Source organism: Passer montanus, unplaced genomic scaffold (assembly GCF_014805655.1).
Source record: "Passer montanus isolate IOZ18808 unplaced genomic scaffold, ASM1480565v1 scaffold6, whole genome shotgun sequence".
Classification (NCBI taxonomy): domain Eukaryota; kingdom Metazoa; phylum Chordata; class Aves; order Passeriformes; family Passeridae; genus Passer; species Passer montanus.
Window position 1 is genome coordinate 6036017 of NW_024371037.1, and position 15704 is coordinate 6051720.

Consider the following 15704-nt stretch of genomic DNA (forward strand, 5'->3'; position numbering starts at 1 on the left):
CTCGCCCGCCTCTCCGGCGCGCCCCGAGAGCCGCGGCGGAGCCTCCGCCGGTCCGAGCCCGGCAGCCGCGCCGGGCTGAGCGGGGCCGGAGCCGCGGGGAGCCGGCAGCAGGAGCACAGCCCGCCGTACACCGGGCCCTGCCTGCGCGGGGGGCCGTGGCTGCCGCCCCGCTTCACCTGGTGCCCGCACGACTCGGGAGGCAAGAGCAGCCCCGAGGGGTCCGTCCCGGGGCTTGCCCGCCCGGCGCCGGCAGCATCTTTGGCACCTTGGCCGGGCTCACCGTCCCCTGCTCGCGTGCGAGTGCTTGGGGGTGCAATGATCGATCCCGGCAAGAGTTTTGCAAAGCTCTGAAACACCTTAAGCTGCGCGCAACAACCGGTGTTCTCCGAGGTGCTGGAGACGAGGAGTTAGTGTTCGCCACCGCCCGGCGAGGGGAGGTGTCTTCCTAGAGGGACCTTTCCTGACCCGTAGAGCCACTGGGTGCCCGCGGCGGCGAGAGGACGCAAATGGGCAGCACGAGAGCGGTGCGGCTGCTGGCGGGGAGGCAGCGGTCCCGGGAAAGGGCGGAGCGCCGTGGGGGGGTTCTCCCGGCGCTGCACTTGCTACATTAACTCGGCGCGTCGGAGACGGCGACACAACTTTCCGGGTCTGCCCCGGGCGTCGGCGACAAGAGGCTCCTCGCCGCTCCGCTCGCCGCTCCGCTCGCCGCTCCGCTCGCCGGCGGCAGCGGGAGCCGCGCTCCGGCGGCAGCGGCGTCGTGGCTGCTGCTGACCCGTCCCCGGCCGGGCGGGCTATCCCCGGCAGCCGGGTGGGCATGTCTCCCGCTCCCAGCCCCGCCGAGCGAGGCGGCCGCCGGGTCTGAAGGAGAGCGGGTGAGCCCCGCCGCCTCCCGGCCATGCGGCCCCTCCGCGCTCCCCTCGCCCTGCTCTGCCAGGTGCTGGGTGCGTGGGCTGCCTGCGCCCTGGCCCCGGAGCCCGCCGCAGCCTCTGGGCCGCCGGCGCCCCCGCAGCGCTCCCGCTCGCCGCCGGCGGCGAGGGCAGCGCCGGGGGCCGCGGGAACGCCACGGGGCGCCGCGCCCGGCTCCGCAACCCCTTCTACCCGCTGACCGAGGAGTCGTACGGCGCCTACGCCGTCATGTGCCTCTCCGTGGTGATCTTCGGCATCGGCATCATGGGCAACATGGCAGTGATGTGCATCGTCTGCCACAACTACTACATGCGGAGCATCTCCAACTCCCTGCTGGCCAACCTGGCCTTCTGGGACTTCCTCATCGTCTTCTTCTGCCTGCCGCTGGTTATCTTCCAGGAGCTCACCAAGAAGTGGCTTCTAGAAGACTTCTCTTGCAAAATCGTCCCGTACATTGAGGTAATGTACGTGGGTGGGGATGCGCGGACCCCGAGCTCCTCTCCCCGCCGCAAGCCTGAGCCGTGTGCGGGGCTGGCGCTGCTCGCCGTCATTGCTGCCGGCCCGGGGGCGTCCCCCTGCGCCTTGGTTCGGGTTTCCTGGGTGCTCTTGCGACGGAGCCCGGCCCCGTCCCCGTCCGCAGGGAGCGGAGTCGGCAGCGGCCGCACCGGGTCCAGCGGCACCGGGATTGCTGTGGCCCCCGCTGAGTGCGTCCGGCGCTTCCTGCCACTCGCGCGACTTCTGCCAAACTTTCCTTGTTCCCTGTGACCCTGAAAAACAAGTGCTCCTCTCAGAATTAGATTTCAAGATTTTTGCTTTGTTTATTTTAGTAAAGTGAAGATGGGTCAGGAAAGCGGATGGAGGGCTTGAGGGGATCGCTTGTAAGGAGGTGATTGTAAAAATGGCATTATCCCATTAATGGAATGTCTGGGCTCTTAACTTATATTTCAGCGTTCAAATCTCACGTTTATTTAGCTGCTGGTTTGTTGGTTTTTTGGGGGTCAAACTGAAAGTAGTTTAGCTGAAATGTAGTGGTTGAAATTCAAAACTGTAATCCCAAAAAATATTCAACTGCTGCTATACTGCCATTATAATTTATTGTTACTTTATTTTTTCACTTTAAAGTTCTGTGGATGTCTAGAGTTGATCTTATTCAAGAACTGGCACCAGTCCAGTCAGCATGAACTGGCGGCTGTGTTAGGCTTAATTATCACTGGTGTCTAAAAGTAAAGCATTTTCCTTGTCCTTGAGGAAGTATAATTAACTTAGTTCTAAAGTTAAGTTATTAAGAATGTAAGGTCTTAGTTCTTAGTTACAAATATAAAGAGGTCTAGCCTTAGGGTTCTGTATTGCTCCCAGAATTGTGTATTTTTTGTTCAGTGTCATTAAATGTAATACTCATGTATATAAAGTATCTCATCACCTTGAGAGGAGTAAGTAAAAGGCTGGATTTCCCTCTCTGTAAACTGTGGCTATGAAGGGCAGATACTGAACACTAGTGGATCATGACTCTCCATAGTTCACCGGGAGACTGGAATGAAGGACACTGTCCTGTAAATCAGGATTTGACCCTGCTGAGGCAGAGAAGGCAGCTAGAGCAAAGGTTCACCACTTTCCAAGTGTTGATCTAACCTCACAGGCATTACACAGTGACACTGACACCACCAGGAGCAATGCAGATGTGTAGCATGTCATGAAATCCATCCCATATGCAGCTGCTGCTCCTTGCTCTGTCAAGGATTGTTTACAGCAGCACATTCATCTGACAGCTGAACAACACTCTCTTTTCCTTTGTAACTCACCTGGGCTGGCCCATATTCTCACACAGAGGGAAAGGGTGAACTCTTCTTAGCTCCTTGAGAGGAAAGCTTTGACAGCTATCTTCAGGAGAAGTTTCCAGAGCTTTGTGGAATACAAATAGAATCATCTTCCTGAAGATGGACACATTTTAACCTCTTGTCTGTGTTTTCCACAAGTTTGCACAGTGTTTAGTTCTTTTAAGGGTCTCTTGGTTCCATCTTTTCATCTGTTTATTTTTGGGATTTTTTTTGCATAATGTGTTTAGAAAGAGAGCTACATGTCTCACCTGGGTTTGTAGATCCAGAAATATCTCAAGCATCAAAACCCCTTATTGGCCTGAGCCTTCTGTCATACCAGCTTTTACTCTCAGAACTAGAGAACAGGGGATGGCTGATTATCCACAGCAAGTGATGCAGTGATCTCAGCATTTAAACATAATTCAAGCATGCTTTGTGCTGTTTGAAGGATTCGAGTGATCCCAGGAAAATACCTTGAGTTTTCTTAGTTCAGCCTCTTGTGGCAAATTGGTTTTTATTTGTGCCATTTTATGGATATTGTGTAGAATTCCAACAAGCATCTGTTGCTAGTGATAACACATATGCACACACAGTCTGGGGAAAATGTTTTATGATATCTTCTGGCACATTTGTATAGGTAAAGACTGAGCTTCCAGCAGTGGAATGTCTTCACAAATTTAATTTAAAGGGCAGTTTTCCCTGTTTGAAGGATTCGAGTGATCCCAGGAAAATACCTTGAGTTTTCTTAGTTCAGCCTCTTGTTCAGCCAATTGGTTTTTATTTGTGCCATTTTATGGATATTGTGTAGAATTCCAACAAAGCATCTGTTGCTAGTGATAACACATATGCACACACAGTCTGGGGAAAATGTTTTATGATATCTTCTGGCACATTTGTATAGGTAAAGACTGAGCTTCCAGCAGTGGAATGTCTTCACAAATTTAATTTAAAGGGCAGTTTTCCTGTACCTAATAAAGATCTTCTCTGACAAGTACATTAACTAGTAATTTCAGCTATATATTGTATTACAGTATGGCCACTTGTAGCTACTAGTTTTGAGTGTACTGGAAAGGAGTTGAGAAGGGAATTTGAAAAATTTATGCCTGTAAGGATGAACAACTCTGCCTACAAGGATGTGTGGAGATGTGCTTCTCCTTTGCCGTTTTAATACTCTGCCACTTTTCTGCATGATTCAGAAGTCTAGGTTTTGGCATGGAAGTGTTTACCTGCACACTGTTTGTTTTGTGTTTCATATACTTTTGTCACTGTTACTCAGAATCAGGAGACATGAGGTAAATGACAATAGAAAGACAAGGAATTTGGCTAATTCCTGCTGATGTGGAATCATTTTGGTTTTGTTCAAAGCACTCAGTCTTTTGAACTTTTGAATATAGTTCCAGTTTCCCTACTTACAGTTTTATTATAGGCCTTAATAGAAAGAAAGATAAATGTAGACAAAATCTGTACTGTTACTGTGCTTTTAATTATTTTACAGCTGTTAATCATTTGAAGTTGCAGTTTTTTCTTTATTTTATTTTAATGCTGAAAGCCAGTAATGAAGAAACTAAATAAGTTGTTTAAGGCCCAGAGCAACTTGCACAAGATGACAAATGGATTCTGTCAGGTAAGACTAGAAACCTTCTTTCAGGCTTAAGAAGAAACTTTGCTTGAGTTGTGTGTATTTTGCTCTTGGAGGTTGCACAAGAAGCTTTGTTTGAGGGGTTGCATTCTATGCCAACAGATTGAATCAAGCTACTTATAGCCAAGTAAGGGTTTAGAACTGAGGAGTGGTCCAGCATGAGGGCTTGCAGAGGCTGATTTACCATCCTGTGCAGTCCAGTACAGAGCAAGATGTTGCTGAGGCCAGTGTATGGTACACAGCCCTGAATTCAGTGCTAGTAAACATGAGGCCCTCTGCCTTTCCCACACACCTCACAAAGAACAGGACAAATTTTGTGATGTCCTCATCTGGACCATATCATGCATACAAGACTGGTGTGATTCTGGCACAGGCTGACAGTAAAAGCCTCTGAAATCTTATGCCCAAACTCTGCATGTGCTTTTGGCAATGAATTTGTGGCATCACTCCTGTTTCTCGTGGGCAAGTTCCAGCTCAGGAAAGCTATCACAATTAGTATTCTTGGTGGAAAGCATAAGGATTGATTTGGACTGAAATACGAATTACTCTATTTCCCTGGAGCTGATCCTCCAGGGCAATTTGAGGTGAGGCTTTTTCCCATTTCTCTTTACTTGACAGAAGTAAGCAAGGAGCACAGAGAAAGGAGCTGTTCTCTGCCTGTTCCAAAGCTGTGAGAAGAGATCCCTATTTTAAGTTTCACTTTAGGGAAGCAAATACATTTTTAATGGGAGTTTATAAAAGCTGTGTATTATCTGTCTTTTCTGTGTCTTTTGATGTGCAGCATTTTCTTTATGTCTCTTCTTTGACTCGAGTCAGAGCTGTGCTCCTGAACCTCCAGTGAGTCCTCTGGGTCACAGACAAAGACACTCAGAGATGTTTGCAGTTTCAAGGCTTCATCATGAGTTTTCTAGGGCAATGGCTTGATGTAACTGAGCAGAATATCTTCAGTGCTTATCACACAACAATTATTTAAAACTGAAGTGTTAATATATCTCTGCCCTTTAGGTATTAATGGCATGATGATGATAGCTGCCATGTTGGTTGCTCTGTCAGTCTTTCTTTCTTCTGCAAATCCTGTCCTTAGGATCTTCTAAGTTTTTGCTTTTGGCTAAACTTTGCCTGTGGCATTTCAGCATGGAAATGAATTTGTGTCAGAGTAGGTTTAAAATTGGGTCAGTAAGTTACATATGTGTGGAGAGGAAAAGGCAGCATCTGTGATCCCAGTTCTGTTCACCCTGCTCTGAACACTAGCATGTAATTTCTCCATATGACAGGACTTTTCCTGCAAAAAGAGGAAGAAGTAGATTTCTATCTGTAGTTCCATATTGCTGCTATAAAGAACTAGTGCAGGAGTCCTTGTGTAGTGTGATGAGAGCACTCTCCGTGGAGAGTGACACAGAAACAAGAAAAAAAATTAAATTTACCTATTTGATAGTGTGGTAGATTGCAAACAGGAAAATGAGCAAAAATGAAATCCTTTTGTGTTTTGTGACATTTCCAAGCCCCTGGATAAGCATGTGCTGTACTAGTGAGTATTTCCAGTGCCTGATATTCTGTTGACTTTTGCTTCCAGCAGAACTCAAGAGTGGTGCATGGAAGTGGATTCTGATTCTAAGCAGTATATCTTATGATATACAGAAGTATAAGATATTAAAAGTAAATATCACATGAAGCATGTGTGCTTTGTGTCTCCTTGGAGTGAATGTTGATAGTACTTCAAGGGAATAAAACAGTATTGTACCTGTGGAATTGTGTGTAGGATCATCTGCCTGACAGTAGATTTCAGAATTATCATCTTGTCTTTCAGATAGGTGATGTAGATTTTTATTTGGAATGCATAAGGTAATTGCTGTAATGTCAGAGCTGTAACCTGGTCCCAGATCTTTTTAGCCACTAAATTATTCTTGCTACACCACAGTAGTGTTTTCACTGTGACTCTTCCCTATTTTAATGCATAAAGCCATTAATGTTTAATAACACTTCTTGTGAGAAATGCAGATATACTTTTGTTCTTTTTAAATAATGACTGTTTTTCTTGGTTTTGTTTTGGGGTTTTTTGGTTTTTATTTGGGAGTGGAGTGGAACTTTTTTGTTAAATGAACATAAATCTAGTTAAATATTACATAATTGTTTGCAATGGGTTGATCTTTTATTTTGCAGTAGTCTGTTCTTATTACTGGAGTCTGTACTGTATGTGTAGAGTAGCACAAAAAAAAAGTATTGCAGTCTGTGCTAAATTTATTTATTTGTCTTAGGGAAAACTGACAAATCTACAAGAGCCCCCTCCGGTATGTTGAAATAACATGTTCAAAAGCTGTGAAGTTTCATGTGGATGTGGAACAACCATCAGAAAATGATAAACTATAATGGCTTGAGGAACAAAAGGTCATTTATAGGATATAACAGAAATGGATATCCAGAGTCTATGGGGTGTCACTGATAGCTCAGAGGTACCAACCTCTTCTGCAGTTCAGTTTTCCCATTGCAATGGGAAATGTTTTGTATACCCATCTCATCTTGTAACAAAGGATTTGTGCCATGTAGTTTTAAGAAATTCTTTGCTATCAACATAAAATATATTCTGTCTTAGAAATCAGCTTCAGCTGGTAGAAGGGTCTACTTCTTATAACACCTTTGTTTTAATTTGTTCAACATAATCTTGGTCTACATTGTTTCTACTCACTTCTCCGTCAGAATGGTCACTGTGATTGCTAGCCTGGAGTTGCTCAGAGCTGGTTGATTTCCATTCTGTTTCATTCACTGTCTTTTGGCTTAAGTAACATTTGTATCTCATAATACATTCTTTTGTAGATAGCAGCAATATCACTTCTTGCTCTTTGTCTTACTGGGTGGAATGACCCAACCCCTCTTTTATATTCACTTACAGAATTTGGTCTTTGTTGGTCTTTTCATCCAAGTCACCTTTTCTGATTTTGTTTCTGGTTTTCATTACTTTTGACTAGAAGTTAGTGGGACAAAATTAAGTCTTATTTCCACAGCCATAACTCACTGTAATACATCTACACTGCTCTGCTGGTCAGCCTCAGTCTCTGCTCCTGGAAGCCAGGGCCAAGAGCTGTGGGACCACAGCCAGGAGAAGAAGTAGGACAGGCCAGGAAAGGCCTGGGAACATTTTGGTAATTGTTAAAGTTTGTGAAAGGGGAACCAGTATGTTGGAAGAGTGGACAGGAGAACCGCAATTATGCTGAGCATTTCACGAGTTTGCTATTGTCCTCTGTGGCCTCAATTCTCCAAATCAGTTTTGACACTGTTGACTAACAGCTGGTGAGCTAATGACCAAAGGTTTATGCAGTATCTTGAAGGGGCATCACAGTGCCCACTAAGTCGGTCAAGGCTTTTTAAAGAGCAACAGTGTTTAAAGAGATTCTTTTGTAACAATAATGTTTTCCTCTGTGTGTGCATGGGGTACCTAGCAATCCCTTCAACAGCAGTTCTCTGTCCAAATGGTGTGGGTATCTCCTCAAAGCAGGGGTTCCTTCACCACTTCTTCAGAGCAGATTGATGGTCATTCAGTTGGAAATTTGGGGACTTTTCTGATTCCATGTGGTAAGAGAAAGTTGTAAAATTATTTCATTCTGAATGTCTGGAGGCTGCAGGAGAACCTTCTGCAATAGGGAAATAAACCAGACAACTATGTGATGATCAAAAACTACAGAGCCTGAGTTGCCCTTACCTTGCCTCATTTCCTGCCAGGTTGGTGGAATTAAGATTGGAACAGCATATCAGACGCTCAGCTGTTACAAGAACAGCGTCATTAAATTCCATGTGGCCTTGCACCACTTTACGATTTGTTAATTTGTGCTTTACCTTCTCTCTGTCAAATTAATGATCTTAATTCTCTAGTTATTTCAAGGCAATATAATACCTGAAAAGAAAACTTCTCTGAATTTTTTCACACTTTCAACTTAACTCTAATTATTAGTATGAATGGTATGAAGAAATACACCTAGACTGAAATTGTGTGAATATGCAGAATGCATGTCCCAGTTCTCACCCATAGGTTTTGAGCAGCAGCCATTGATTTTGCTGGCTATTACTCATAGTCTGCTGTGTGGAGTAAGTAATCCAACCCTTGAATTGCTCTACTGCATTTAAGCAAGTCAGCTGGAGTGAATCCATGATCATCTGCTTGAGTGTTTTTGTTTGGTTTTTGCAAGCTTTTCCATGGCATCACTAACTCTGCTAACCTACAGAAAATAGGAAACTGTTGCTTGTTCCAGGGAAACACTGCCTTTGTTTAGCTTGTTTCATCAGTAAATCCACGGGAGGGTTTTCAAAGCCGCCTTCCAGTATTCCTAGTTGTTTCCTCTTGCTCTATTTCCCTGTTTTAAGCCTCCAAGTTGCTGGTCAGTTAATGTGACAGGAACCCCGTAGGTTATGTTTCTTCATGGCAGACGTGTCTTCTTTCATTAGCCCAGCCCTAACAGCTGCAGAGTTTAATGTCTCGGCCGTGTGTAACAGTCTGTTTGCAATGAAATGCTGAAGCCATACAAGTGTCTGCCTTGGGGTGGGGGGAGGCTCACGCCAGAGCTGAAAGGAAACATCTTAATGTACAGAGACTCAGGTTTTCTTCTGTTCTGCTGATTTCTATTTCAATCCCTGTGCATTTCCAGATCTCAGTTATTTCCCTGCCTCTTATAATTGTAGCAAGCGGAGTCCTGACCCTTTTGTTATTCATGTTGCATGTTAAGGCTAAAGGTTTTGCTGTCACTAAGAGATTTGAAGACTGCACACACATTTAAATATTTTGGAAACAAAGTTGCTAATCTTGAATTAAAAAATATGACTCTGAGCTGTGATACAGGAAAATCATATTTCATTAGCAAACTTTATCACTGTTCGTTAAGATTTCCCTGTAACTATTTTTCTTTAAATGTTTTTATTTTTTTGCAGTATTTACCAAGCTTTCTTTGAATCTTGTCAGACAATTAAACATCCAAATCAATGGTTGCCTATTAAAGACGTTTACAGTAGTTCCTTATCATTATTAAATATTTCTGCAAGTTAATTAGTAAGAGATTACATCTTACTTATTCCGTCTTTTAGGAAGCTGCTTCAAAGAATTCTCCAACCAAGCCAACATCTTGCAGTTGTAATTCCAAGTACCTTATATTTTTCAGTGATTGTCAATTTTAGCCATCAGATATGACCATTAAATATTGAAGGCCAAAATTAATGATACATTTATGTAATTGTGCATATTTGTGCTATCTTTGAAGAACTTTTTTCAGAGATGCATAAACAGTATTACTTCAATATTATTTCAATTAGAAAGTGTTTCTTAAAGTCTGTCTATATGAAATTTAAATATAGCATTGCACATCAAATTTTGATCAGCAAAATTATAGTGAACTTCCTAATATTACTTTAGATTTCCCAGTTAATGAATGGTTCATTCATTATAAAAGTAGGCATTCTTTACATTTATTAGCAATATTATTTTAGTTTTTTTTCTTTCACAACACATCAACGCACTTTCAGCATAACACGTGTGTGCAAACCCAAGAAAGTAAGTGAATTAAAATTCACCAGGGCACTTAGTCTTTCTCCAATTGAAGTTAATGGGAGTTCTGCTTTAAATTTGAACTGAAGTTGAATTTATTGCTAATAGAATTAGGCCAAAATGTATATAGTCTTCTTGCAAATTTATTTTAGGAAATTAAATTATAAACAGGATAAAATGATAGGAAATGATGTTTTATGACAGCACAAGATTTCTGTTCATGCATAGAATAATGATTATTAAACTCAGAGAACATAAGCATTGCTCTGTACTTGTTCTCACAGTATATAATTGACAGCCTTCTCCAATCCATCTTTTAATCATTTAAAGAATGAAACTTCTTCCGTTTCTCCTGGCCTACAGTACACTCTCCCACAGAATGTTTCCTACGAAATTAAGCCTGGGTTTTCCTTGATTTTTTTCTAAATGAAATAATGCCTATTGATTATATAGAGCCTAACCACTATAGTGAAGGTTAGTTTTGCACAGGCTCTGGAAGTCTGAGGATTTCAAATACAGTTTCTTTGAACTCATGGTGGGGGATGACTTCATGTGCCTACATCCCATCAAAATTTTGCTTAAAAGCCCAAGTCCGCAAAAATAGTTGCTGGATCCTACTCAATTCTGTAGATGCCTCATCCCCAGGGTTTCTAAGTTTTGTAGATGTGGAAGGTTTAATGTTTTGATCCCCTGCATGCATGATGAACTTGTTATGTGGTTATAACTTCTGCTGAAGGAAGACTCTCTCCCATTTTGACTTAAAATTCCAACCCCTGTGGTGGAACCAATCTTTCTGAAAAACACCCCTTAGAAAAAAGTGCTGGAGGAAACAGTTTAGTTTTATATTTTAGTCAATTCTTCTATATTTTTTTTTACACTTAGTGTTGCACAGATGCTTGCTTGGACCTCCAGGAGAGGTTGACACCAAGCTGGAATAAGAATTTGTAGGTGAAAAAATAGAAGCATGTACTCTTTTTAGAGTGCATGCTGGATGGTAGCTCAGCAAACACTGCAAGCTAAGTGCTGTCTGCGATGCTTCTTTTGATGGTGCTCAGCAGCATGGTGCTCAACTGCTTCTCTTCCTCCCCGCGTTTTTTTCTCATTTTCTTTTCCCTTTTCTCCCCCACATTTTTTTAACCTCCCCTAGACAGCACGTGCATTAACCTGTGCTGCCTTTCCTCCTTCCCAGGTGGCCTCTCTGGGAGTCACCACCTTCACGCTGTGCGCTCTCTGCATTGACCGCTTCCGTGCCGCCACCAACGTGCAGATGTACTACGAGATGATCGAGAACTGCACCTCCACCACGGCCAAGCTGGCCGTCATCTGGGTGGGCGCGCTGCTGCTGGCCCTGCCCGAGGTGGTGCTGCGCCAGCTGGCCAGGGACGAGCCCGAGTACAGCGGCAGCCCGCCCGGCGAGCGCTGCGTGGTGAAGATCTCCACGGCCCTGCCCGACACCATCTACGTGCTGGCTCTCACCTACGACGGGGCGCGGCTCTGGTGGTACTTTGGCTGCTATTTCTGTTTGCCTACCCTCTTCACGATCACCTGCTCCCTGGTGACGGCCAGGAAAATCAGGAGGGCAGAAAAAGCCTGCACAAGGGGGAACAAGCGACAAATTCAGCTGGAAAGTCAGATGAACTGCACAGTGGTGGCTTTGACCATTTTATATGGATTTTGCATCATTCCTGAAAACATTTGCAACATTGTGACTGCCTACATGTCCACAGGGGTCTCTCGACAGACTATGGACCTCCTCCATCTCATTAGTCAGTTCCTTTTGTTCTTTAAGTCCTGTGTCACCCCAGTTCTCCTGTTCTGTCTCTGTAAACCTTTCAGCCGGGCCTTTATGGAGTGTTGCTGTTGCTGCTGTGATGAATGCATCCAGAAGTCTTCCACGGTGACAAGTGATGACAATGACAACGAGTACACCACAGAACTGGAGCTCTCCCCATTCAGTACCATTCGTCGCGAAATGTCGACTTTTGCTTCCGTGGGGACTCACTGTTAATTGACCTTAGGACTTTATTTCCTGCATCTTTTTCCTTTTTCTTTTTTTTTTACTTCATATTTTTCTTCTTGAAGCAAAATGCAGGGGAAAAAAAATCACTGTTAAAAATTACTCTTGAAAACCAATCTGTATTAACAGTCATGCTTTGGAAAATAATTTCTTTGTTATTAAAAGGAAAGAAAGAGTAAGAGAAGGAGAGCCAGCACTCAGTTTTACATCATGAGATTTTGTATGGTGCTAGGATTTCATTGGTTGAGGAGAAGGATCCATATCAATCCGCTTTTATTTAATTCTGTAGTATTTTTTTTGTTAATCGCTGTAAAATGTTTATATAGACATTGTGGGCTTTGCAAGGTGTTTTCATGTAAAAGACGTGGTGGAAAGTATTTGAAGGTAGTTTTAATCCAATTACTGTACACTATTTTGAGAGGACTTGGGCTTCAGAGAATTTATAAAGTAGCATAAAAATAAATGAGGTTTTATTCTTTAACTTGATTGTCAATCTACGTTTAACAAACACACCTATGTGTAGTATTAAATTCCTTTAATTAAAAAAAAAACTTTGCATATCATAATTTAGGTGGCCATATTTAATTAACATTTGAGTACTTGCACTTGGAGGATATAATTAGAGTGTGTAAGGAAGATGGTTATAATGGCATTAGACTTATAGGACTGGGCTTTTTTAATGTTATATTATGAAGGTTCTATGTGCCTCATTGAAAATTTTCTTCTTAACCTGCAGGTATACAAAATCTTGAGTTATTTTATACTTCTTACAAACACTCACTTTATCACTGAATTTTGTCTTGTGTGATTTCAAAATCAAGACTCTTTCCAGTATGCTATTGGTTTTACATTGAATTTATGTCCTCCATCTCTGTATATATAGCTCCTACTACAGTGAGAGTCTCATTGCAGAGAAAGGCACTTTTTGCCAGAGGTTTGCTGACAATAAATGTGAGGGACTGAAACTTGTGGAGAGTGAATTCCTTCTAATTTAAAAGGTATAAAAACACTTGGACACTTGGGGCTTGACCTAGAGCCCATGGCACTCAATGGAGAGGTTTCCATCAATTTCAGAGAGCTTTGAATCAGACTGGCATCTCCTATTTTTTCTGAGATGTGTACCATGAATATTAATTACAGGTCTCTGTGTGCTGGTTCAGAACTATGCTGCTCTCACAGAGACTGCTATTCACTAGCAGCTCACAGCCCTGAAGCTGGTTTGAGAGCCACTGTGTGTTTTGCTGATGGCTTCTTGCTGTCCACAGAGTTGTTAAAATGAGGGTATGTCAACACTGCCAGCAACAGTGTGATATAGTAAAATCCAAAGTTGTTATAAGCAAGCCAAGCTGGAGACTGCAAAGTGCCTATCCTTACCAGCAGAGCTTATATCCCCACTCTTGGCTGAAGCAGACATTCTGTTCTTGGCAGGCAAACCGGCTCATATTTACACTGGGCAGCAGGCTGAAGTGTAGACACAGGCTGAGGAACTGAATTTTTTATAGATAGCTTGTATTTTAATACTAATTAAATAAATAATGCAGCTGTATTGAGCAGAAGGAAAATTTCATGCATTCATTCTTTGAAATTAACAGTAAATATAACTGATGCAGTCCTACCTCCCTCTTGATATCTGCCTAAATATGTTAAAGGGCTTGCTGTAACTTCTGAAAAGGACTCTATTTTTCCTTTGTAGATTCCAGACTTAATGTGTCTAATCTTGGTGATATTCTTGGGCAAGCAGTATTTCTTCTTTTTCTTTACCATTCTAACCCATAATAATTTCAACTAAAAAAAACCAGTTGAAATTAATTAATATGAATATGAATCTAAACATATATGGACATGAGTTCTTCTTCTGACTTTTGAATCAGATACTGGGCCCTAGCAAGGCAGTCTGCTTTAACCACTGGCATTTGTTTCTGCTTAGAATTTGAGAAATTACCCAAGTTTTTAACGTCCTGTTTAACATGGTCAATCACTTCTGAAGATGGCAACTGTCCCTTCCTTATAAAACCTTTCATTGACTTCAATAAAGTATGAATGGGATTAACGAGAAAAGGTGGAAGCAAAATCTTCCTCACTTTGCTGCCTGTGTTTCCTCAAATACATATTACCATCTCTGCATTTTGATTTTTACTTTTCTTTTTCACATGCCAATATTTATAAAGAATGGGAATAAGACGTTGTTTTTTTTTTTCTTTGCTGAGAGAACTGTTTCCCTCAGATGCCTTTTCTATTACAACGGGGGCTCAGGGATCTTGGAAAAGAACAGCAGAATGGGAGGAAGCACTTTAAAAGAAACAAATGAAAAAAACAGAGAATTGACTTGGAAATATTAAATGATCACATTTTGCTATTTAAGGTTCAAGATTGCACCAGGACACAAAATGTCCCTATTGGTTTGGATATAAGGTGCTTCCAGCTTTCCACTGGGCACTGGGCATATGTGAGCTCTGCTAAGGACTGTCTCTAGCTCACAGGTTACACGTTCTGTGTCCCAGAGAGGTGCATTTGCTTCTGCATTTAAACATTTCTACAATACGTGTATGATAATCATGGAAAAGTCCCCAACCAACCAACCAACCAACCAACCAACCAACCAAGCCAAACAAAAAATCAACAAAACTAGACCACATTAACAAAAACCCCAAAAGCAACAACAAACCCATACCCAGCAAAAAAAACAACCCCCACATGAAATGATGTAAGAAGTCTTTGGCGAAGATAGGATATGAAGATCAGTAATGCTGCTCGTAAATATATTTTCCTTCTTGTGTGGCAGAGCATTCTCCAGCCAATGGGGCTTCTTTGTACCCTGTGTAACCTTGCCTTTTCTGCTGCTGAAAGAGCATTTTTCACAGCTATTTCTCTGCCTTGCCATGGATAACTGTAGCAATTTGACACCCTTTTATTCTAATTTGTTCTCTAAATTGGTTAAACTAATACCTCATTAGCAATTTGTATTGTCGAAGCCATTCAAGTGTCATGATAAATGATTCCTTATGTTAAAGATGCAGTACTGCATTGCATTTCTTCCATCCGACTTTTGGGGTTGATGCTCTGAACTCTTGAAATTTTTCTGTGTTTGCTTTTCTTACTTTCTTTAATATTCTTCAATATTAAATAATAATTCTTTATTATTCTGATAATTAATAAGCTGCTTCTGTCTGGTTTGAATCCAGTTCTGTCAGACATTTGTCCATTAACAAGAGGGAATTTGATGACTGAAGATTTGCTTATTGCAAAGAATTAATTTTTTACCTAAACTAGAGAAAATTGCAGGGCATGGTTATCAACACAGAAGAGTGATGAAATGGTAAATCAGATTGTAAGGTAGGAAAACCTTATACCTTTCAGGTATGTAAGCCTTTAATACATTAGCACTAATTGTCACAGCCCTGATTCCACTGAGAAATTCAAAACCATGAAACTCTAGTAAGTATTTCAGTATCTCCAATGAAAACATTTCATGACCTGTATCAAAATGTAATTGTGTGGGCCAAAGTACAAATGGCAAATTACTGAGTAATATCTCTCAGAAGAGATCTCTTATTTTACCACTTCCAAGATAAATTCCTACATTCAACCTTAAATAAATTCTGTGTTTAAATGATGTCAGTGACTTGCTCAGCTCCTGTTGTGTCATTGAGACTGTGATGTAAGCTTCCACAGCTGCTGCTCCAGCAGCTCTGGGAACAGTTCCTAAAGACACTACAGAGGTTTCCCATGTTGTCCTGCATCTCTTTGTAAGAATTTGTGCAATATTAGGCTCCATGGTGAGACTGTTCTATTGTGCTCATGGCA

General features: G+C 42.2%; 1 protein-coding gene across 1 annotated transcript; it reads left to right on the top strand.

Moving 5' to 3' along the window:
* The first annotated feature begins 766 nt into the window (after window positions 1–766).
* GPR37 (G protein-coupled receptor 37) lies at window positions 767–15374 on the top strand. The gene is given in 3 exon segments (XM_039727015.1): window positions 767–1025; window positions 1028–1365; window positions 11073–15374. Coding segments are annotated over 3 exon segments (1287 nt in total). The 5' UTR covers window positions 767–895; the 3' UTR covers window positions 11892–15374.
* Window positions 15375–15704: the final 330 nt, after the last annotated feature.